At 43.0% G+C, this 26067-nt stretch overlaps 1 protein-coding gene across 1 annotated transcript in view; it reads left to right on the top strand.

Moving 5' to 3' along the window:
• Positions 1-15287, top strand: part of adcy1b (adenylate cyclase 1b) — a 117290-nt gene extending 102003 nt beyond the window's left edge. Inside the window, exons 14-20 of the mRNA XM_037533725.1 lie at positions 4310-4442; positions 8699-8815; positions 10875-11021; positions 11105-11203; positions 12002-12116; positions 12400-12524; positions 13851-15287. Coding sequence (XP_037389622.1) covers positions 4310-4442; positions 8699-8815; positions 10875-11021; positions 11105-11203; positions 12002-12116; positions 12400-12524; positions 13851-14222 — 1108 coding nt within the window. The 3' untranslated portion in view covers positions 14223-15287. The remainder of the gene's footprint in view (positions 1-4309; positions 4443-8698; positions 8816-10874; positions 11022-11104; positions 11204-12001; positions 12117-12399; positions 12525-13850) is intronic.
• Positions 15288-26067: the final 10780 nt, after the last annotated feature.

Genomic DNA, 26067 nt, shown 5'->3' with positions numbered 1-26067 from the left:
TGAAAATGAATTTTAAGTAAGCTTCACTTAGCCGTTGCTATGGAGTCCCAAGTGGTTGCTAAGGTGTTGCTAGGCCTTTGCTATGCATCCCAGGAGGTTGCTAAGGCATTAATAAAGCATTGCTGTCCTATCTTAGGTGGTTGCTAAGATGTTGCTAGGCTGTTAGACTACAGCCTGTAATTATAGATCTAGAGGTGCACCTATATGGTCAGCGAACATGATCAAATGGACAAGATGTGCTTAATGAAGTGGCCTTTTGGTGAACATGCAAGTATGTAATGTCTATGAGGGGCAGTATGAGAGATTTCCTTTTTGCCATTCCTCCATTCATTTCCTATGAGAAAAAAACTGTGTTTGAACCAATGTTGTCCCAAAACTGTACGTGCAATTAGTCCCAAACATGCACTATGCTCATATTAGATTATAGAGACTGTAGTTTGTCTTCAACAAGCAAGAATAATCAAACAAAGACCAGCATGTTGGCTTTGTCAAGCCAACTTCTTTCTTTAAAATAATAATTTGACTAAAGATGCTAACATAGTTAACAATAAACAATGTGCCTCGCAGGCTTTTATCCACAGTTAGCCACATTTTTGAGCCACTAAAGCAAATTGCCACACAAGTTTGTGCATTTCATCTGAACATTCAAGCTCATTAAACATCACCCCTGATCTTGATCCTAACCCTGATATTTTCTGCAGCTGGCAATGTTCTTTCAAAACAACTTATACTAAAAAATGACATCATGGCTTATGATTTTCCCCCCAGCTCATCCTAAATATATGTTACAGTGTTCCCATCCACTGAAAGTCTCAGATTCAGACCTCTTTCCAGTCCCCGCTAGCTGTTTAAGAAATAGGCCATCCGGCTATTTAAGTAAGATTTCCATATTTGATAATTAAAAGGTATTTAAATCTCTTTTAATGAAGCCATGCTCTCTTTGTGAGCACTCTCCTTTTTGTTCGACCTCTCCTAAGTGTTTGAAGATGAGCTGAGGCTCATTAGCCCAGCATGAACCTTTGAATACAATCAGAACACAAAAACCGTGAGTGGCATCAAGCGTCCCTCCCACTCAGTGAAGGGTCTCTCAAAAGGAAATACAGTAGAGAGAGAAAGAGAGGATAGGTTGATAGACAGATACATACATGAATATACTTGTCAGTGTATTGGATAGACATGCCTTGTGTTTGCGCTCACCGACTATTTAGAACCAGCAGTGCTATAGTACTAATACCCTCATAACAGGGTGGTATACTAACATGCCACTATATTGGTATCAATGTTGTGCGGAGAATGGGCCATCAACATAAATTATATTTCCAAAAGTATTCATACAAAGTGGAAATGACGGGAACGACAGCAACTCAGCCACGAAGTGGTCGGCCACATAAAATGACAGAGCGGTCAGCGGATGCTGAGGGTCATAGAGCGCAGAGGACACCAACTTTCTGCAGAGTCAATCGCTACAGACCTCCAAACTTCATGTGGCCTTCAGATCAGCTCAGGAACAGCGTAGAGAACTTCATGGAATGGGTTTCCATTGCCGAGCAGCTGCATCCAAGCCTTACATCACCAAGCGTGATGCAAAGTGTCGAATGCAGTGGTGTAAAGCGCCGCCACTGGACTCTAGAGCAGTGGAGACGTGTTCTCTGGAGTGACCAATCACGCTTCTCCATCTGGCAATCCGATGGACGAGTCTGGGTTTGGCGGTTGCCAGGACAGCGGTACTTGTCTGACTGCATTGTGCCAAGTGTAAAGTTTGGTGGAGGGGGGATCATGGTGTAGGGTTGTCTTTCAGGAGATGGGCTCTAATATATATATTAGGCAGAATGAGCTGGATTGAATTGCATCTAATGTCAGAAGCATAAAGGCTGGATACAAGTGTGCAGATCATTTATTTAAATAAAGACTGGTATAAAAGAGAAAAAGAGAGCACTGTTTTATCCTTGAAAACAGAGGAACATTATCGAACAGGCAAATGTCCAAGCATGGTTAAACAATGACAAAAGAGAAAAGCAAGGTAAACTATACAGAACAAAAAAGAGACTAGCGATGCACAGGTGGATTCATTGATTACAGAGTGGGACTACAAACAGAACACAGGTCACAGAAATGACAACAGGGTTGAGCCTGCATGTTGCCGACCATGGGATCTCATGGCAGAGCCCTCCCTTTAACAATGCTCAAAACTGAATTTATGATGGTGTCCCCAGCTGGTTCTGTTCAAGTCCAGGTCACAGCCAAGGACAGAGCCATGGTTAGGGCCAAAGAACTGGACTAATTCTGGAGCAAGTACTGAGACTGGGGCATGGGACAAGATAAAAGGTAGTTCATTGTCTGAAGTGTAGGTGCCAGGGATAGGCTAAGATCAAGAGCTTGTGAAGCAAGTTGGAGGCCTGTGGTTTGGAGAATTCATTCAATGCCTTCAGTTTGGGGGGCTCATTAGATGCCTTTGGCTTGAAGAGCTTGTTGGTGGTCTCTGGCTTAAGGAGTTGGTTGAAGGCCTCTGGCTTGGGAAGCTAGTTTGAGACCTCTGGCTTGGGGAGCTTGCTGGAGGCCTCTGGGTAGGGGAATTCATCAGACGCCCCTGGCTGGGGGAGCTTTTTGATAGCCTAAGGCTTAGGATGCTCCTTGTAGGCCTTCAGCTTGAGAAGCTCATCAGCTCATCAGGATCCTTTGACTTGACAAGCTTGTCTGTGATCTTTGAAATGGGAATCTCCTTATACGTCTCTGACTTCAGCTTTTTGGGGGTCTCTGGCTTAGGTAGCTTTTCAGAAGTCTCTGCCTGTAGGAACTCATCAGAGGACTCCAGTTTGGGGAGCCTTTGCCTTTGGCTTGGGGAGTTCTTTGGTGGTCTCTCACTTGAGGAGTTTGTTGAAGGCCTCTGGATTTCATCAGAGACCTGTGGCTTGGCAAATTTGTTGGTGGTCTTTGGCTTAGAAACTGAAACTGCTGCAGACTCATCATACGTAGGGGTTTTGGCAGCATGTCTACAATAATAAACAGAGACCTCATCCAATGTGGAATCGTTGGAGGTCTCTAGCTTGGGAAACTTGTTGGAGGTCTCTGATTTTCAGAGCTTGTTGTCTCTGGCTCGGGGAGCTCATCAAAAGCCTTTGGTAAGTTGCAGTAAGTTCTTGCCAATATCTCCTGCAGCTTGGATTTGTTGTCTTTCATGCTGGCTTTGTTAAACTTTTTCTCATGCTGCTGCAGAACCATATCTATTTCATCCAACATAGTTTCTGCATAGAGCTGAGGAAGATATGGATGTAAGTGTGTAGTTGATGTGTTTAAACAAAGACTTGCCATAGTTGACAATAGAGTAAATGCAGACAAAATGCAGGTTCATCCTCGAAATCAGAGAATCAAAACAGAACAAGTAAACAAGCAAGCAAAATCACATAAAGACTAAGCTAATAAGAGTGTGTGTGTACAAAGAAGACAGGGCAAGGATACAAATAGGACACATGTGATGAAGATGACAAGGGAGCGGAGCCAGAATATCATAAAACAGTCCCAACAGAGGATCTTATGATATCGCATGTTTAAAGTGATTCTACCAGAAATCTAACCTTTTACAACATGATCAGTAACTGTTAATGAGATGCAAGTGCCCGATTCAGCAAGGTTGTTTTTGGGTCGGCCAGATGGTTTTCAAACCCTCTGGTGCTTTTCTGCATCCTTTTCATGTCTAAAATCTGACAGGTTTTTTTCCCTCCAGTTTATTTTCAGTTATATCATCTGAGCTGTTCTTTTCTTTTCAGACTGCAGTGCAGATTTGTGCATATCATGGCTATTTACTAAATGCTTGCAGTCTTTTTGACAGGTTTTGTGTATGTTTTTTTATTATTAGTTAATGAGTTTAGTCAAGGTGTTAAAACAGGGGAACCTAACATTTCCCCAGCAATCCAGGACTATTGACGCTACTGTGTCAAAGCGGTAGTTCCCAACCCAGAGCACTGCACAATGGTGTAATGGAGTGTTTTCTCTCTTTTTAGACACCTGATTCAACTCATTGGCTAATTACCAAGCCCTTGAGTTGAACTGAATCAGGTGGGTGAGAGCAGGGAAAGCAGTTAACCCTGCAGTGCTGCACAGCTCAAAAACGGTATACACACTTTTCCACCACGGTAATGCTGCTGCAAACCAAAACCACAATTTGCTGAGCGATAAAATTGACATCGTTAGATTTAAATATATAAACCACATATCAAAGTGTTTTTGGTTAGGTCAAATGTACATTGTGTGTTTGGACTGGATGTGTGTGATTATGTATGTTGTATTAATCTGTGCCTTCTGATGTCCACAGAGGCAGTGTGGGGACCTTTAATGTCCATGGCTATGAGCCAATCCTCTCCTTGTTGCTCTTCTCCAGCGCTCTGGCATTGCACTCCCGACAGCTGGAGCTCAAACTGCGCCTGGACTTCCTCTGGGCCACACAGGTCAGTATCTTGACTGAGGAGCCAAAAACATGCAAGTGAGATACGTTTCCTCTAGTCAGGTTCTGACTATTCTTGATTTAGGATGGCCGCGGTCATTCAAATACATGGATGTCTAAACACATACGTGGAGCTACGTATAAGGGGTTTCTAATAAAGAGGCCAGTACATGCATTGAGTCGTACGTCACACAGCACTCGTGTCCTGTTCGTTTTCTCACCTTACTTTGAAAGTTGAATCTCATGCCCTCCACAACCGTCTCTGTACCTGGCTCTGTGAAAGAACCTGGGGTCGTTAGGTTCATTTTGCGAGGCCACTGGCTGCTTTTGTGCAGGATGGGCTGTAGCCAGCACACGTTCGCTGGCAGCACCTGCTCTACTGTCTGTTAGTGTTGGCTGTGATCCAAGGTGAGAAGGGTCGTGCGCTGCGTGTGTGGATACGCACCTCCTATATTTACATGACATGAGTCAGTGACCTACATTCACCCTGCTTCTGTCACAAGCACATTTCTTCAAAGCTGAGATTAGGACTTTGCAGCATTGAGGCCTCTTAATCGACCAAATAACACTTAGTGAAATTATTGTCTTGTTCCTATATTGTGTTCAGTAAACTTTGTAAGTACAATCTTTTTCTTTTTTTCAGACCTTTGAAAAGGCTAGCTGCCCTTTAAATTATGGGGGCATTTTATGGTGAATGGTCCAAAAGAGGTGGTCCAAAATTGGCTGACACTAAGTTATGAATATTTTTCCCACTGGACACAGCCCAGGACTGGAAAACGGAGCCAGAAGTGGATCAGAAACTGTCCTTTCCTTGGGTCTCAGGACAGAGCTCATCTTACACTCTCAGGAATAAGAAGTAGTAAACAGTCACTGGGGCAGTGCCCCTCTTGTCACTGGGGCAGTGCCCTTAAGGGTACATATCAGTACTTTTAGAGAGGGAACGTAATTGTACCATAATCCATTGAAATTATATTTAAGTTGTATTGACTCCACACACCCCATTTTGAAACATTAGATTATGAAAAGATACAAATACATACTTTTTCTCCTGGAAAAAAAAAAACATTCATGGTACACATTTAGACCTTAAAGCCTCTGTTGTTCTGTGGTACCCTCAAAGGTACCTTTATTTCTAACATTGTAGGATCCATCTCCCAGAAGATGTACCCTGCGGACCTGACATGGGACACCACAGCTGGGGAGGCAAAGGAAAGCTGAAATGTACCTTAGAAGTGCACCTTTCTCAAGTCGGTATAGTTTCTCAATCCTGGGCCTGGAGATCTAACGCCCTGGAGAGTTTAGATCCAACTTGCGTGGCTCTAATATTCAGATGCCACTGAAGACCATTATTGCCTGGATCATAGATAGATTAGGGTTGAAGCTAAACTCTGCAGGGTGACAGATCTCCAGGACCAGGATTGGGCACCTCTGGTGTAGTGGACAACAGCTCTACCATCCATGTGGGGTTAAATTACCACACCTGGGCAAGCAACCCATGCTATACCAATAAGTCCTTGGGGAAGATTTCTAATGCTACTGTTGCCACACTTTGTGACAGTGGCATAGCCTAAATTTAATTTCATGTGGGCCTGGTTACAGGCTCAGGGGACCTCACAGGGTCTCTCCCCTGGAAGGTCAGTACATTAGCTCACTCCAGCTCCAGATTCACCCTGGCATCTAAATATTACAGCCAGGTGTGTTGGATCTCAACTCTCCAGGGTGACAGGTCTCAAAGATGAGGATTGAGCATCCATGCTCTGCAGCAGGGGTGTCTAGTCTTATCCACAAAGGGCCAGTGTGGCTACAGGTTTTCTTTAGAAACAAAGCAGGAGATCACCTGATCATCAGTTTGAAGACTGAAACCAAGTGATTAAACAAGGGGAATCAGGTCTTTCACCAGCTTGTTTTGGAGAAAACCTGCAGCCACACTGGCCCTTTGTGGATAAGATTGGACACCCCTGCTCTGGAGAGTCAGCACATGGACTCCCATTTTGCGTGGACTTACTCCACTTACTTAGTCCTGGCTCCACTCATTCATCATCACACACACACACCTGCAGCTCATTCATGGACTCATTATCTTACCTATTATATGCTCCTGTGTTTTGGCCTTGTACTATGTGAGGCTCTGTGTTATTCACAAAGTTATTCTTTGTGTAAGTAGTTTCCTGGTTTTTGTCTTGATGATAGTTTTAGTGATACTTTTTTATTAATCCCACAAACGGGAAATTCCACCTCCGCATTTAACCCATCCGTGAAGTGAAACACCACATACACACTAGTGAATACACACACACTAGGGGGCAGTGAGCACACTTGCCCGGAGCGGTGGGCAGCCCTATCCACGGCATCCAGGGAGCAGTTGGGGGTTAGGTGTCTTGCTTAAGGACACCTCAGTCATGGACTGTCGGCCCTGGGGATCGAACCGGCAACCTTCCGGTCACAGGGCCAGTTCCCTAACCTCCAGCCCCTCCAGACTCCCCCTAAATGAATTGACTTGATTTCCGCCTGCTTTGATGACTGCAAGTATGGAATTGCCCTAAATAAAGGCACTTTGCACATGCAGTCTGCCTCTCTGAGGAAGCATTATGTTCCAGAGACATCCCTATAGAGAAGCTCACCTCTCTAGTCACCTTACTTACTTCAACATAGCTTCCACAATTAGTGAGTACATAGTTAAAATTGAACAGATTGCTGAATTTGCACTTAACTGCTTAGTTACTATAACAGAGAGCATTCCACAGTGGGTCAAAGCTAATCAGTAGTACCAATAGTACAATAATAGTACCTGCTCTTTGAGGGTCCATGGGGGTCCTGACCACTGAAGAACAGGGTAAAAGGGGGTAACAACGTATCAGAGAAACAGATGGACTACAGTCTGTAACTGTAGAATTACAGAGTGCAGCTATACAGTAAGTGGAGCTGATCAAATAGTGTAAAAACAAGGAGGTGGTTTTAATGCTATAATTTGACCAAGGGTGTTCGGACTGCTCCATACGACTGTATACAGACTCTGCAGAGGAAGCAGCACATCAGGGTTGGAACTGACCTTTCTATGAACCTCTGCTGCAGAGGTGTTGTAGCCTTATCAGCCAACACATTGTTGAAAGTGACGCATGACCAGGGACAGGCCCTCTGATGACCATTCAGGGCACTTCTGGCTTAAAAAAGGCATACATTGGGCAACAAACTGGAAATCAAGCAGACAAGAGAGCTAGAAGCGGAGGATGGTACCCTGGGACGCCAGATGTCACCGTTGAGCCTCTGGAGGAGCTGTGGGCTTATGAAAAGGAACACCAAAGAAGGAGAGAGCCCACCTGATGACCCCACTGAAGTGATTATCTTCACCAGGACCACAAAGCTAATCCAAGCGTCAGTTATAATTAGAGAGATTATTTATATAAGCGCATCAGTAAGGTTGTCTTATGACACCAGTGATGATATGAAACTGATTCATGGCTGATACAGAAATCTGTTCCCTGAATACCGTGATAGACGACCAAGGACACGTGTGCTGGTGGGCTGTGTGCTTTGTGTTTTTATGTAAAAGGCTGTCAGTCAACGCCGGGGTCTGTTTCTCTTGTACATCTTCCGATGTTTGCCAGCCAAAGATGGCTGCATCTGTTTGACGTCAATGTCTTATAATTAACCAATACCAGGAAACCGCAGAATGTGACATGTTTGCTTTCGCTTGGCCAAATACAGTATTTTCTGTATTTTTTTTTTTTGTGTGCTGTTTGCTTTGCCCACGGCGTGGTGCTCTGTTTGGAGGACGGGGAGCTGATCTGAGTGTTTGATAGTGCTGGCTAGGACATAATACAATTAATTAGGAGCTAAAGAACCTGAGGGCTTCCTTATACAACACAGAGAAGTCTAAAAGAAAAGGGAAAGGCTGAACAGAGAGGGCCTGGTGAAAAAGTTTACTGATCTCAGAACTTCAATGAACTTTTCCCTCATATACTCCCCTTAAAGACCCTGAGCCCAAGAAGAACGACGGCGTCATACCAAAGCTCAGGGTTGCTGCAAGCATCAACAGAAGAGAACAAAGCCCAAAGCGAAGTTGCCATGATGCAAAAAATACCTGCCCACCCAGGAGGTTGTGGTTTTGTGCTGACCTCTAGTGGTCACAGGAAGAAAAAACAATGTATGGGCTATTATAACAGGACTTGTATCCGTTTAGCCTCAGTGGGTCAAAGGATAATGAACCTCTATCGCTTTTTCTTGTCAATCTGTAGCTGCTTTCTTTCCCTTTTTCTTTAGGCAGAGGAGGAGAGGGACGGCATGGAGAAAGTGAAACTGGACAACAGAAGGATCCTCTTCAATCTGCTCCCAGTGCACGTGGCCCAGCACTTCCTAATGTCCAACCCCAGGAACATGGTGAGATGGCCATTTCATCCCATGCACAGCTACCTGGGGCTTATTCTGTTCATAGTATTTCAATGACATCATGCAGTTGGTAGGCAACTCCTTCAGCAGCATAGTTTTTTTTTTTTTTAGATACTATAACAAAGCCACGTTTTAAGAATATGTACTTGGTGATGTAATCGAACATCAGATGATGTTTTAAAGTTAACGGAAAAATTCAATTTTAATGGAAGATTGCACAAACCGGGAATTTCATCCTTGATGAGCTGGGTTTAATGTATATCATTATAATTGACCTTAAATAATGAATTACTGATAAATGAATTTCTCATTATAGTAAAAAAGACAAAGGGCATAAATTCCTAACAAAAAAACGACTAAAAAAACACTAGAGTAACGTGGTCATTCTATAGAAACGTCCATTTTTGTGTCCCTAGCGTTTACAGACATACTTTAAAAAATTTGGGTTACAGTTTATTTTAATTAAGTTATTTTAACAGTTACACCTTCTTGAGTTGTCAATTCAGACGTACTCTTCTTCAGTCATATAGAGTTCCAAGCACCATAGAAGAGCTCATCCCCACAGTCATGTGTGAAGGCTGAGGCCATATTTTGAAGAAAAAAACTTTTTTCTGCAATTTTAACTACAATAAACTGTACATTACTATGAAATCTACCATTTAAATGACAAAGAAAACCAATACCAAATGAATATTATAAAATATATGACGAAAGTTCCCAAGGAGTCGTGTCACTGGTGTAACAAAAAATCTCTTATTTTGAAATAAAAATCACACTGATGACATCACCCGACTTCCCTTTACCTGTTTTCTGAGGATCTATGTAGAAAAGCACAAGGTGAGTCCACTGTGTCTTTCAGTTCTCAGAGCTTCTCTCGTTTAGCTCCTGAGTTCATACGAAGCTCTTAGTTGACGTCGCTGGTGTGACCCACTTTATTCTTGGGTAACTGTGAAAAAATGGAATACAAATGGATTAATTTACATATTTTAGTGGGTTTTTCATGATTGACACGTGGTTTGATGCTCTGTAGCAGCCGTTTTGTAAAATGCATTTTTCATTAAAAATGTCACCGGTGTTACCTTTGTGTGTAACGTGGACGTTTCTGTAGAATGACCCAACACCAGTTTGCCTTTGAGGATCCAGTTCTACCCCCAACACCTTTAACACCAGCTTTTCCCTGCCTGAGCTCGATACATTGACATTTATGGCATTTGGCTGACGCTCTTGTCCAGAGCAACTTACAGTTTGACCATTTTACACAGGCAGGCCAAGGTGGTGTTAGGAGTCTTGCCCAAGGACTCTTATTGGTGTAGTGTAGGGTGTTTTGCCCAGGTGGGGATTGAACCCCAGTCTACAGTGTAGAAGGCAGAGGTGTTACCCACTACACTATCCCAACCGATACACACAGCCGAATGCAAAAGTTTGGACACACCTGATCAAATCATCAAAGCATAAGTTCACACATTCTCTACATAGAACAGACATTTTAATGCAGAACAGTGTATTTGCTGAATTTAACATACAGAAAAGAAGAATAAAATATAAAACATGAAATGAGGCATATTTTGTTTAATTCTTTTATATTTACAAACAGGAAAAGACAATTTAACAGGTGTATGTTTTTAGTCCACTGGAGTCTTACTAATCAAACAAATGTTGCACTTTTGAATGTGATCTATCAACAAATACTGGCAATGAAATTTTTAAAATGGACTTCATATTTGCTGGAATTATATGGCTGTGCTTTTTAGTAAGTTTACCTTTTGATGAAAGTTAAAGTAATAGCCTTTTATTCCAAGCCATTTTGAGGCATTCTCTTCTTCTCTCGACACAATGTCAAAGATAGCTGGCAGTATCTAATTATGTAGGGAAAAAAAGACAAAAATGGAAATAAAAGGTTTTGTACCAGCAGTAAACTTTGACAGTTTGGTGAGAAAGACGACAGCTTTATTGTAAAAATGACAAACGTTTTGCCCAGCAGGCTTTTTATGTCAAATCCCATGACATTTATCCAAACAACAAACCTTTTTATTAGCATATTTTGTTGCAGGATCTCTATTACCAGTCCTACGCCCAGGTCGGGGTGCTGTTCGCGTCCATTCCCAACTTCAATGACTTCTACATCGAGCTGGATGGAAACAACATGGGTGTGGAGTGCCTGCGTCTTCTCAACGAGATCATCGCTGACTTTGATGAGGTCAGTCTGCTTCTCTCCCATCAGCCAATCACATCCTCTGCCTGAGCATCGTGTTTCAACGCCTGATCCGTTTCTTTCTCCAGCTCATGGACAAAGAATGCTACAAAGACATTGAGAAGATCAAAACCATGGGCAGCACATATATGGCAGCTGTGGGTCTGGTGCCCACCATCGGCTCCAAGGTGAGGGTTTTAATAATAAAGCTGCAGCGTTTCCTGCTCCTCTGCTGTATCTTGTACTGTTCCAGTACTGAACTGTTTGCAGTTACTTCTGATTTATTTTGATGAAACTTTTATTTGATTATTAAATTACTGGAGATGCTTTTTTTAATTAAATATGTTTATAAAACTAATTAATTTAGCTCAAATAGTGCTTGAGAGTAGAGGTCTGCACTCCTATGGTTTCCCCTGGACCCGCCACAGGGACTAATTGTCAGTGTTGCACATGGGAGTGGGTGGGAAACCAGCCATATATATATATATATATATATATATATATATATATATATATATATATGGATAACAGTAAAGCACTTAAATTGGATTAAATCATTGGATTAAAGCAGCTGATTACATGAACAGCATGCTAATTCTCGTAGCTTCCAGAGATGATGGATCCTTCAGTCTGATTGCAGCTGCCCAGCAAAGCACCAAAAATGACGCGTCTGTGATTTACTGGGAATAAATGGCACTTGATGCAGTTACTTCACAGTGAGCCTGATGACTGCCATGTTATTTCAGCAGAGGATAATGTATTTGTAAATGGACTACATCAGATATTGGATGCCACCTTGACGGAGCTGCGCAGGCGGGAGTGGGACTAAACGTTTTAGTTGCAGGTGGGAACGGGATGAAATTTTGCTGCAGCGGGCAGGAGCAGGACTGAAAAAATAAAAACAGTCCTGCACAGACCTCTACTTGACCTCAATGTGAGTTTATGGTCCGTGTTCGTTCTGCTAATCCATATTTTCACTGTTGCAGGCTAAAAAGTCCACAGCAGCCCACCTAAGCACAATAGCAGACTTTGCCATTGAAATGTTCGACGTTCTTGATGAAATCAACTACCAGTCATACAATGACTTTGTCCTGAGAGTGGGTAAGTCACGCAAAGTCATGTAGGTTACCATCCTTTGTATTAAAAATGCGTTCAAAATGTAAACTGTAATGAGATATTTTGGAAGTTATTCTACCAAGTGAATCTATTAGCAAAAGTCACCGAAAATCTCAGCGAATATTAGTTATAAGGTGGATTTGTTGCTGAATCTTTTGAACTAAGTGAAAATATTTTTGAATTCAAAAAATTGAATTCACTCTTTTTTGTTCCTCCCAGCTTGTAAACGGTCCTTTGAAAATCACTGTGCTGTGATTGGGTTTGGCAGGTATTAATGTGGGCCCAGTGGTGGCCGGAGTTATCGGAGCTCGGAGGCCTCAGTACGATATCTGGGGGAACACGGTGAACGTGGCCAGCCGCATGGACAGCACAGGGGTCCCGGGCAAGATCCAGGTATGGAGACTCCTTGAAGCTCAATGGATTTATACTATTTACACAAGTTTTTTTCTCTTAAATGTCTCCAGACTTCAGTGGTTAAGATGTAAACAGAGTCATTCAGAGTGGTCTGGTGTGAAATGCTCCATTTCGGAAAAACCTGCAGAGCAAGAATTGATCATGGTGGTGTCTAAAGGTTCCCTCAGAGAAAGATATTACATAAGATGGCTTAGAGAATGTCACTGATTGTCTGAGACATTGTTTTATGATGGTTTTGAGATTTAAGGCTGAAACATATATTTACATATAAAAATACACTCACCGGCCACTTTATTAGGAACACCTAATAATAAGGGACACCTGTTCAGTTGCTTGTTAACACAGATAGCTAATCAGCCAATCACACGGCTGCAACTCGGTGCATTTAGGCCTGTAGAGGTGGTCAAGACAACTTGCTGAAGTGCAGACCGAGCATCAGAACGGGGAAGAAAGGGGATTTAAGGGGCTTTGAACGTGGCGTGGTTGTTGGTGCCAGACGGGCAGAAACTGCTGATCTGCTGGGATTTTCACACTCAACCATCTCTAGGGTTTACAGAGAACGGTCCGAAAAAGAGGAAATATCCAGTGAGCGGTCAGTTGTGTGGACGAAAATGCCTTGTTGATGTGAGAGGTCAGAGGAGAATGGGCAGACTGGTTCCAGATGATAGAAAGGCAGCAGGAACTCAGATAACCAACCAGAATTTCTGAGGAACGTACTTTAATTTCAACATATGATATAAATGGAGTTGTTTAGGTTGTTGGTTCTTTTAGCCTGTTAGCAAGTTGCCAGTCCTTCATTTTAAACAATAAATCGGGTTCTTACTCCATCAATACACTCGGTGGTCCATGTGAGCAGCGTGAGGGTCAAAGATTATTCCATTAACAGCACAAGGGTTTATTTCATGCCGTTGAGCAGTGATACACAGCACAGCTGTTGTGAGGCGGTCATAGACGTATGTTGATCGTGGTTTTTACTACGGCTTTGAACGCAGCTCAGCCAATCAGATTTTAGGACTAGAACTATCCGTTTTATAGTGTTGATTTAGTGTTGAACATTGAGTCGAGCTTCTTTTTGAGACGGCGTGTCTGGTATCAATACGTAAAGTCCAACCTGGCCTCCCTGACTTTTAAATGATTGTTTAAGGCTTTATGGTTGACGCACAGCAGCGCACACACTGTACTTTAGTGCATTGACTCATTAATGTTGACTTACGTAGTGCAGCTTTAAATAGAGGAAACATTTTTAAAGGAAAAATGCTCTTCGCTCCGTCTTCATGAGAAACGCTGCTGTGGTCTTCTCCGCAGGTGACGGAGGACGTCTACCGCTTGCTCCAGAACGACTACGACTTGGTGTGCCGCGGCAACGTGAGCGTGAAGGGCAAAGGTCAGATGCTGACCTACTTCTTGGAGGGCAAGTCTCAGGGCGCGGGTCAGCGGGCCCCCCAGTTCTCGGGGAGTATGGAGCGCAGGGTGTACGCCGTGGGGCGCACCAGCAGCGTCCCCACCAAGACAGGCTCCACCTCGTCCGCCGCCTCAGGACTGGCTGCCAGGGTCGGGGTCAGCAGCACTCAGCTGGGGAACAGCTCCACCACGCTCACCAAGAAACGAGCCACCACATACGTCCCTGTGGTGGGAGAGGAGGACGAGGCGGACACGGAGGAGGAAGGGGAGGTTTAGGATGGACAGAGGGATTTGAAATGGAACGAGTGAGCTTGAGAGCTCAGAGAAAGCAACGGTAATACAGACAGCAAGCCAAATTCAGTATGGCATGCCAAAAAGGCCAAAGGTGGAAGCGGAATGAAACGGGTTCAACTCTGCATCATGTAGTGATTTGTAGATGCACGGTACCGGGACCTGGTATGTAAATGTAAACTTGCATTCTTTAATGCAACATAAACAAAACTTTATTGCAGCTTGTCCAAGTGGATGTGATGGGTGCTCCAAAGTCAGTATGGTAGGCCAAAAGGACCAAATGGGCTCTAAGGAGAGAGGAAACCGGCTCAACTCCACAGTGTAATAATAGATTTATGGGTGCAACAAACGGTGTCACATTATATAAAAGTAAAACCTGCATTCTCTAATGCAATGCAAACAAAACTTACCCATCGCTTGTACAGATGGATGTGAAGGGCACTTCACAGTCAGTATGGTTGACCAAATGGGTCAAAAAATGAAGAAAAAGAGGATGGAAATGGTCAACAACTCCGCAACATAATAACTGAGTTATTAATGCAAGTTTCCATAACATAAAATACTAATCAAAAAATAAAACTGACATCCTGTAATAAAAAATAAGCAAAACTTCATTGCAGCTTGTCTGAACAGATGCGTATGGGGCACCAAATGAGCAAAAAGAAGGAAAAATAGATTTTAAAATAGATTTTAAAATTAAGTTAAAATTTAATTTTAAAATTAAGATTTTAAAATAGATTTTTCCAAGATTGTCTGACAAGTCAGACCTGAGTTAAAACCTGTATTCTGTAATGCAAAATAAGCAAAATATCATTGCAGCCTACCTGAAAAGATGTGAAGGACACTCCAAAGTTAGAATGATAAGCCAAATGGGCCAAAAAATGCGTGGAAGGAAATGGGTTCAACTCTGCAACACTATCAATTTATGTATGCAAGTTTCCACAGCACGATTTAAGAAAGAAAAAAAAAATTCTAAACAAAAATAAGCAAAATATTGCATGCAAAGGGCACTCCAAGATCAGTATGGGCACCAAGTAGGTCAAAAAATGTGGAGAAAGTAGGAAAAAAGATTAAGGCAACCGGCTCAAGCTCAATTTATGGATGCAAGTTTCCCCAACATGATTAGAAAATGTGAGTTTTATTTTTATAAATCAAAAATAAGCAAAACATTGCAGCTTGTCCAAACGGACAGAGCACTCCGAGGTCAGTATGAAGCACCATGTAGGCCAAAAATGTGGAAGAAGAGGAAAGAAACAGGTTCAACTCTGCAATATAATAATTCACTTCTAGGCGTAAGTTTCCACAACATGATTCTTAGAAGTAAAACATGCATTTTTTTAATGAAAATTAAGCAAAACTCCATCGCAGCTTGTCTGAACACATGCAAAGTGAGCCCCAGTATCAGTACGGAGTGCCAAACGGGCCCAGAAAGGAGCGTCCATTCTTCTTGCACTGCAGGGTGACATTGTCCTAACTTTATGGCAGGTGAAGAAGACTACGGTCACTCAACATCCAGCAAACAACAGGAATAGTTAGACGAGACGTCAGCATGGAGCACACAATGGGCCGAAAAGGGGCAGCAATTTTTATCCTTTTTAGTCTTTTACATTGAGCTCTGCAGGGAGAGACTTATTTCTGACCCCACTGAGGGTCAGAGAAGACTTTGTTGTTCTGCGCTGTCAAGATCCACCAAACACGAAGTCCGAGGCGAGGAATCTGAAAACGAGAGGGGGAAAAGGAGATGGAATTTCGTCTTCCCTTTCTAGTTGTCCATTCTCAGTTTGGTGAGCATCATCTACACGGTCCCGTTTGAGGACGGCGGCGCTCTTTCGTTTCTCCGTTCTGTTTTTTCTTGTTTCGATTCAAAGCTGAACGCTTGACTCTTCCAGTAAGAGGCATTAAAGACGCGCTCTCTCTTTTGCTGTGCAGGTTTTTGCCCAGACGTACAGGGAACTGGCAAAGCCTCGAGACATTTCTCCTTGTCAAGACGAGAATTTTTATGTATCATATGCCAAGACGATCTGATCTGATGTAAATACGTAGATGTTCTTACTATGAAATTTATGTATTCTTTTGTATACTAATCAGTGAGTTTGAGTGAAGGTATGCATGTATATGAACGCTGCAATGTGTAATGAAACTAGCACAAAGGACATATCCTGCACCTCCAGTCGTTTGATCTGACGAAGCAATCTATTGATTTGATGGGCTTTTTTTTTGTTGTTATTGCTATTGATTTCGTGTGGCTTCTGCGCAACCATGGATCAATCAGGATTACTGCACCTGTGGAAGGTGACTAGCACACAGACTGCTGTAGTTCCTTTCTTACTTTTCAGGTTAAAGGTATGTGGCGCTGCACCTGTGACTTTTGTAATTTGATATATGCTGTTATTTTGTGGACACTTTTCTTATCAGGGCACTTCTATTAGACATAGAAGACTTTTTACGAACGGCCTCAAATCGAGTAGATGCCTGTAGACGCACCTATAGTGATGAACGCTAGGCACCCACGAGTCAAAGTCCAGATCCAGTACCAGCGATGTAGAGGACGCACTAGACTTCCACTAGAGGGTGCTAGTCCTAAGCTAGTTTTCCACCAAGCAGAGTTGGCAGTGCTCTCACGGTCCGGGAAACGTCCAGTTTAGTTCTCGGACCCACCAGGTTCAGGTCATCAGGTAGTTATCAAAAGGGCTTTATTTTGATGGTTTTATTCTGGTGTGGATGGTTTGTAGACGTAAGCTTATAGGAAAAACCTAAGCCTAGCCCTGCTACTAATCCTGATGCTAACATTGTGTCCTAACAGCGAGCGATCCATACGAGCGACAACAGGCCCAGTATGACCAGTGAAACTGTCTACACTAGGCAGAGTGCCATGCGGTGTCCCCGAGTCACCATGTCCACCCTAAGATGGCAGAAGAGACCCCAATAGCAAGATGACAGTGGGCCAGTCCTGGGGGCTGGTGGTCCACTGGCTTTCTACACAGTGTTGTCCAGGTGGCCCACTGATAGATAGCAAATTAGACAAAATTTTATATATATATATATATATATATATATATATATATATATATATATATATATATATATATATATATATATATATACAGGAAGACAGGAATGATGGAAAATACAGAGAAAACAGAATACATGGGGAAAGGGAGGAGACAACCCCCCCTAAGTTCCTAAGGAAACTCATTCTGGGAACAGAGAGAAAAAACCACCTCAGCATCAGCACACAGTTCCACACACACAGAGTCCATGACTTGCCACGGGGATGGGGGCGGGGGGTGCAGACGAACCCAGCACAGCAAGCGGACATCCGGTTCTGCAGCCATAATTCGGCGCTGATCAACAGACCCGTCATGCCATACCGGGGGGGTAAAAGCGGCACTTCACGTCACTCATTTTACACTTGCAGTCCAATTTACGAATTGTTCCCTTTAAAACGAGTTCAGTAAATAACTTTAACAGCAACATCATAAATAAAGACAGATTACAGAGCTGTGACCAGTCTAGCCCAGTGTCAACCTCGTCTTCAACAGATAATGTTTAAGGCCTGAAAACTAATCTTTTGTCTTTTATTTGTTTGTAATCATTGTTCATTTTCCAAAATAAAAGTCTCTGTACATGTAAAATCTGTCTGAGGAGACTAAAAACTAGGCCTCCTGTGCAGGACACCAGCCTGGGTGGTCTGAGGGTGAACCAGCACTGGCACACAGTCAGCAGGGTGCTGACCTTACCAAGCCAGCAGACCACTGTATGCTTGCTATCTGGAGAAACTCATCCATGAAGTGGAGAAAAAAAGGCATCTCCTTTCCAGTAAACAGTTTGGAGAGAAGTTGACGGCGATGGCAGTTTTAGAGGTGGATGCTGTTCGATTGATTAGGATCCTTAACTAGTTAGCTAAGTCGACTTGGCAGATAAGTTGGCAGACACAAGCTGCCCAACAGCAGGGCATATGAGATATTTAGACCACTGGCCTTAAATGTGGGGGTAAAATGTAACTTTTTACACACGGTACTAAATTAGTGTCCCAGAAAAACACCAGTAAAGTGGACATTTCCTGATGGATCTGTGGTTTGTTTGCATTTTGGCTTGACACGGGAGCTTTACGTGTCCGGGGTAGACATCCAGAGTTCTTCACAATAAGACATTTCAGTGCTCGCTTGCTGTTAGAACACGGTGTGACGCTGCTGATAGTCGGGCCACCGCGCTGCAGTAGCGCCACGTAGCGTCACGTAGTAGATACAGTGCAAATCGCTGCCATGCTACGCAGAATGTGTCGTGCTGAGAGCGACAATAAACTTCAAGCACAAGTGATGTTTTACACTCCATTCGTGTAAATTTGGTGAAATAAAACCGAAATGGTCAGGTTTGGCCTCAGTTTGCTACTCTTCACAAGCTTTTGAGGTGAAAAACGGCTAGTAACGTGAGCGGAGGCGACGGGCCTCGGGCATCTGACTGCCTTTCTCTTCTCCAATTTAACCACATGTTATCTACTGTGGCTTTCTGTGGTCTCAATATGGCTTTAATCTCTCCCAGTAATGGCTAAATGCTAACTGATGCACTATAATGCACTGAAAAACTGAAGAGTGCTCAGAGCTGCTGAACGTTAGCGCCGGTAGCGTTCATTAAAAAACAATAGCTTTGAAGACGAGGCTGCTGCATATTACAGCGCGGCCGGTGTGCAGTGGCCTTCACGCCCAACTTTGTGTAAAAGCCTTTTTGACCATTTGAACCACTGCAAACATAAGAAACCATCAAAATAAAGTGATATTCAGCAGGGGCTCGCCTCACAATGCAGGATAGCTTGCTTGAACCCCTTAAACGTCAGGCTTACATACTGAGGCCTATTATTAGTAACTACAGGGACTTCAATGTAAACTGGCCGAGTTATTCTTAGACTATAGAACTGTGTAATAAGACTTTGGGCCGGTCAGTGGGCCTTGGCCATTTAAGGGGTTGACTTTAATCAAGCTGCGCAGGTTCTCAGTAACATAAATCTTTTATTGCTCCACTAGCACTAACACTATAATGACGTTTTGGGGCCACTTAAAAAAATAAATCATCGAATTTGAGATATTTGAAGGGTAAATTCAGAATATTTTGATAAAGTCATGAAGTTACAAGAATAAACTTGATATTTTGAAGATAAAGTGGGCTAATTATAGGCGGTCTGCAGTAACGCGTTGGGGCCTCGGTCGCTGTACAGGTGGTGATGAAGATGCCGAGCGTGCCGGAGTTCTGCGCCTTCAGGGTCAATCATTCTGATTATCATTCTGTCGCCTGTGAAACTACAAGCCCTTTTCAAATGGCGTGGAGATGTAACCACCAATAGGCTTGTAGACAACCCTGCCTGAGTTCTGCTTCAACAAAACAGAGAGTTTCCTCCGAGCCCGCCTGGCTCTTCATTCTAAATAAACACAGTTTCTTGCGCAGCCGTTTCTCATACTAATAACACTCTGGTGCTGATGTGCCAGGAGAGACAGGGAACCTATTTCTTTATGGGCAAAACTGGTACTAAAGCATAAATCTACCAACTGAACGTCCCCTTTAACACGAGGAGGTCGCTACGCTCCTTTTGCAAACCCCTTACGAAGGATTCCTGTTAATATCCCACTTTTTTGAAATTCTGTTTGACTTTATTATCAAAGTATTGTGACTATTTTCTCAAACTGTCATACTGTGTGACTTTTTAGCATGAAATATTACGAATATGGTCTCAAAACAAGAGGACTACTTAAATATTTTTTTCAGTGGCCCTAAAACGCAGTTGTAATAACACAGTGGCTTTTTACCTTTACATGTAATTTACTTTCTACACGTTTACACAGCACGGGTGGGTAATATGGCAAAAATATGATACTTCAAGACATTTTCATGACACACAACAAGTATCACAATGATGCGTTTTTCCGAGGTTTGATGAAAAGAACAGAGCAAAAGAAGCAGCCTTGCCACATTTAGAGTATTATCAAGCCCGGTGAGCACAATGATTTGTACTGAACATTTCGCAGGACTTAACTTAACTTAAGTGATACTTTTTTGATCCCACAAACGGGGAAATTCCACCTCCGCATTTAACCCATCCGTGAAATGAAACACCACATACACACTAGTGAACACACACACTAGGGGCAGTGGGCAGCCCTATCCATGGCGCCCGGGGAGCAGATGGGGGTTAGGTGTCTTGCTCAAGGACACCTCAGTCATGGACTGTCGGCCCTGGGGATCGAACCAGCGACCTTCCGGTCACAGGGCCTGATCCCTAACCTCCAGCCCACGACTGCCCCAAATTATTATGGTCTCTCTGTAATGAAATGTGCAGTAAGTCAGTGTTAAGTACTGGCATCCACTGCATGATCAGAGAACCACATTGTGACGTGGTGTGATGTAACTTACCTCAGTAACGTTATATGACCTGTTATGCAGCATGATTTCGCTTTCCTTCTTTGAAAACTAAGCCTCTGGGCTCCCGGCTGTTTCATGCGATTGCCTTGAATATCTAAACCTGTACTGACAGGGAAAATTGTTAACCACCCTGCTTCGTGAGACGGGCCCCGGGTATTGGAGAAAACACTGAACTGTATTGTCGTAACCCTGTAGGTCAGAAGTCTCTGCACCATAAAAGCATTTTTAGGTGTAATTCCAGATTCTTTATCCATTTGTCGTTGGCATTTCCGATTCCAGTCTCACAGAGCAGCAGGTATCCGTTCACTTCACTAATGATCATTCGCCTGTAGAGAATATAACGTAACTGCACTGTTTAATCTACAGCATTGCTAAAAAATCCTCACCAAAAATCAACGATAACTTTTTACTTCAACCCTGCCACATAACATTGCCATAAACCTGCCATGGCAGATGTCATAGGCTGTCATGAGTTGTCATGACAGGTTTTCTTCAACAATATAACTGCAGGCGTACGTTCACTCACTTTTCAAAATTATGTGAGATCATCCTGGGGCTTGCAGGATGCTTGGCGGAAAAGCACGTAGCCGTCAGTTATTGTAGCTGCCGATCATTAATATTCTAATTCAAAATTTGCATTTTGCATGTCATTAATTATAGTCAGTTACAGTAAAAAGGAAGAAGCACTAATGTGTCCTGGAATCGGGACACTTCACTCTGCTATGACTGTTGCCTTATGCCATAACAGTATTGATAGTATTTCCTTCTCACCATATTGATCATTTTTAGGGGTTTTTTTGGTAAAAATTGGTAAATTTTTGTTTTTTGTGCTGTTGTACTAGGCAACAGTATTTAATACTTACCCCCTTAACAGGCCAGGGCCCAAAGCTTTATTACACACAGCTAAAGCCTAAGAAAAGTTCATCCAGCTTGCATTTTGCATTGAATAATCAGCCTTATTACGTCATAAGGGATTTTAAGGGGTTAATGTGTATGATATTAATAGTATTCGTGTTTTAATATGAACATATTGCTGCTGTCAGAACAAAACCTCGTAACTTTACAGGACAAGGAAAAACGTTCTTAACTTTTAATGGAAGTAAATGGAGAATTTCTTTTTCCCAAGTACTTTTGGACCATTTCTGTTTCTCTGATCATTGTAAAGTTTTGACTCAACATAAAGGGCAACTACCTTTTTCAAACTAGGTCAAAAAATGAAAGTATTTTGTCCCGACAGCAGTGATATAAAGCATTAGATTTAAACAGGAGGAGTGTATTTTCCCCTAAACGTGCTCCGGTTAGTCGTCATGGCAACATACATGTCAAGACGGTTACCGTTCATGGCTAAACACGTCATTTAAGGCAGCAAATAGCATCTGCTATGAGATGTTTACGCCATGCTTATGTCAGTGTTGTGTAGCAGGGTTACCAGGGGCACACGATCACAATGTCATGGTCACAGAAAGACTCCACCCCGTTTTAACCTGAAGGAAGTTGGCCCAGTTGGTATCTCTGACTGTGTGTCGCCTTGCGGTGAAGCACTTGTTGTTTTTCTCTTTTGCTTTCTCTCTCGAGACTTCGGCAACATCACATACAGTACTTACCTGCAGCAGTGCACGACCAAGGCTGGGGGTGTGCAAATCAGGCTCGATTAGGAGAGGCTGAAGGGGACGAGGGCAAAGGGAACAGTGGTGACTCTGAGGACAACAACCCCGTGATGTGGGGAGAGCATTCCTGCCCACACAGTGGTATTAACAAAGCCGCCCAAACAGCAGGCACATCTGTACCCATTTCTCACCACAGTACTGTAATACAAACACCAACGTTAGCACTCGCAGTAATGGTCACGTACCGCATGTGTGAGCACTCCTTCACTCTGCTGTTTGGAAGAAAACACTTGTGTGTGCATCTGTGTACAGTATACTGACGAACCTTCTCACCGGTAATATGAGTTTGCATCAGGATGAGGTTCTGAGCCTCCAAAGCCAGTAAAATAACATGGCATGTGTCATTCTTTTAACATATCTGGACCAAATCCATCCAAATCCAAGATCTTTACCCACAATCTCAAGCCTAGCTTGCCAAAACTGCAATGGCAAACGTTTTAAAGTAATAGTTAAATGGTTAAGATGTAAGCAAAGCCGTTCAGAGAGGTTTGGTGTGAAATGCTCTGAGTTGTTCACAGTGGTGGTGATAGGAACCAGATGTCTGAAGCAATTAATTCCACTAAAAGCTCCTCCACAAACTGGTTACAAGTATGCTGCCTCATGCTGGAGACACTGTTGTACAACAGTTCTCCCATAAGGTTTTGGCCTAACATGTATTTTGAATGCCAGAGAAGTAGATATATGGTGTTATAGGGCAACCATGTGTCCAAAGAAAACATGGTTTCTTCAGCTTTACCACTATTTTACCACCACCGACGTTAACACCTCAGAAGGTTGTTCCATTATTAGTTCACACTGTAGACCTCTGGTTCCTACCACCTAAAGTAATTATGCTGTGTGTACATGTTGGCGGTAGACGGTCATTTTCCGTTATTTTCCAAAACGGCCACCTCCAATATCGCACGTATAAGATAAGATAAGTGATACTGTTTTGATCCCACAACCGGGGAAATTCCATCTCCGCATTTAACCCATCCATGCAAGTGAAACACCACACACACACTAGGGGGCAGTGAGCACACTTGCCCGGAGCGGTGGGCAGCCCTATCCACGGCGCCCGGGGAGCAATTGGGGGTATAAGTGATCTGTAGACCATGGTCAGAGTATGTTCGCTGGTCTTAAAACTCCTCAGCCTCCTGAGGAGCTCGTTTTTTCCACAGTGGTGGAATAAACGGGATGTTTTTCAGGGAAGCAATGGATGCCAAACTCCTCCTTTTATTGTACAGTAAAATAGTGTCCTTCTGACTTTTTCCACCTTAAACAAGCGATCAACTTAGCTAAAGTTCCTATGATAATCATCATTTTCACTGGTGATGCTGTCGCCATGCCGACGTTTGCGTGGCTTCGTGGTCATGTACCCTGGTGAAACATAAATCCATGGCGTCTTCATGGTCAGCATATTAACACAGCATTAGAGTCAGTAGGTTTCTATACAGTTAACCCCACTTTGAATGACTGCTTACATCTGAATGATTGATTTATGCAGATATTTTCAATTCTCCTTTAAATGTATAAGTGGGTCATTTTAATGCTGAAAAAGAACTCATAGCAAATCAATAGGAATTGCATAAGAGACACTTGCTGGCATTGTGTTTTAAAGGTCATCTCCGGCTCCGACTCTTGCCAAATTCTGGAAAACGCACTGAAAACAGAATAAACAGGCGTACTGGAATTCAGGAACTTCCCCTTTGAAAGTAGACAGAACATTAAATCTTCTTCATTCTTACTTCGAACTGAATGACGAATCTTAATTTACTGCTATCATACAAGGTTCCTCACTGGTTCCTCACTGGTGACGATGCCACGAACCTCTCAACCTCTCCCGGATCTGTCACTGACTGCAAACATCTACCGTCAATATACACTCGACATGTTTCTTGCCTTATTGTAAAAGCTTACAGTGACTGAAATACCTGCCTTTTAGCTGATACTCTTTGATATGCAGATGTTTCGTTTGTACACATGGTGGTGTGTGATATGTCTCCTGTACAGTACACAGCTGAGCGGTATAAGATTTTTGTAATGAACACTGCATTGAAGTAAACTGGTTCTCGATTTAGGTAACCGTGTCATGTTTGTAATGACTGCTTCATTGGTTTGTGAATATAACAATGCGAGTATGTATTAGAGAACAAACGTCGCTGTTGTCGGGACAAAACCTTGTATTTTTGTCGTTTTTCAGTTTTTGACATAATTTGAAAATACCTGTTATCTTTTACATCGTATGTCAATTTCACGATGAACGACTTGGGGAAAAAAAGTCTGGTTCAACTGACTTACATTTAAGGTGGAGCAAGTTTGTTCCTTCTCCTCTAAAGTTGCCATTTCGGAGATACGAGGTTTTGTTCCGACAACAGTGAAGTATATAATGGGAAAAAGCTCATAGTGCTGCATGGTTTAGTGAACACTGTACACTTGGGTAGAAAACTGGTGCCAAAATCCAATCAGCGCTTAGGTAACTCGTGTAGACTGCCCCTGTTCTTTGCGCTCCCCCCATTGGGCCCCATTCACAAACCATTCCTAAGAAGAAATTTCTTCTTGGAGCCCACTCACCCAGTTTTCACAAAGATTCGGACATTCACCAGTGTTTTCCTATTTGATTTGATTTGTTCTTGGGTAAGGACAGAATCTACATCCACTCGAGCTCAACGCTGTGAATAACTGCCCTTTAAAAACATGTCATGTATCTGACATAGACTTTTCCTTAGGACCTTTCTCAAGAACACATTTAAGAAAATAAACTTCAGAAGATACTGGTGAATGAGGCCCAGTGCCACCAGCTGCACTAACCATGCCCCCCTGCTCCACCACGCCAAATCCACACGCTTAACTCTTTGAAGAATCACTTCGGAAATTAGTTGTTAAAGTTTATTCGTTGTTTGAAAGTTTAGGGATCTGCACAATGTAAAGGCTTCTTTTATAGCATTTGGCAGATGCTTTTATCCAGAGAGACTTACCATTTGATCACGTTTGAGGAAGTATGTGAGGAGCTTTGCTAAAGTACCCTCATGGTATAGCATGGAGAACCTGCCTAGACTCAAGATCTACAGCATGAAGGGCAAAGGTTCTACCCACTACACTATACCCACCAACCTTCATCACTTCACATAGTGTTATCATCAAGACCGCTAGAGGCAAGTCCCAGTCAAGACTGAGACCTGGACATGTTCACTCGAGTATGCCACCGTGTGTGTGTGTGTGTGTGTGTGTGTGTGTGTGTGTGTGTGTGTGTGTGTGTGTGTGTGTGTGTGTGTGTGTGTATTCCTTGGATGCCCATCCAACAGGAAAGTGGATAAAGGCCTGACCTTCTTTAAAGCCTTTGGTACAAAACACAATCTTAGCAGATCATGAAAAGACTGCGCACCTCGCACTCTGCGTCTTGTTTTGGCAGAATTCTTTGAGCGAGTGAAATACTGGGGATCAAACACTACTCACTTTAAGCTGCTGCTGAACCAAAGTGAACTCGTGCAAACTTGCGCGAACTCACAAAAAGTTAAGGCAACATTTGGACAGAGAATCGAGTCGTGTTTGAGGGGCACAGACTCAGATTTTTGGCCTCCCGATTGGGTTTCAGACTAGTCATAGCTTATCAAATGTGCTGAACTTGAGAGTTTGCGTGAGTTCAGTGAGCTCCATTCGGGTTCCAACAGGAGAGTAGTGTGTGAGTCCTGATCGTTTAGTGTGTCATCCTCAATATTTAAGTCGCCAAACGAATCTGCCTAAACCAGTCAGGTGGTGTAAAATGGCCAGTC

The sequence above is a fragment of the Pygocentrus nattereri genome, chromosome 2 (genome assembly GCF_015220715.1).
Source record: "Pygocentrus nattereri isolate fPygNat1 chromosome 2, fPygNat1.pri, whole genome shotgun sequence".
Classification (NCBI taxonomy): domain Eukaryota; kingdom Metazoa; phylum Chordata; class Actinopteri; order Characiformes; family Serrasalmidae; genus Pygocentrus; species Pygocentrus nattereri.
The sequence above is the reverse complement of the archived record's forward strand: the minus strand, read 5'-3'. Positions and strand labels throughout refer to the sequence as shown.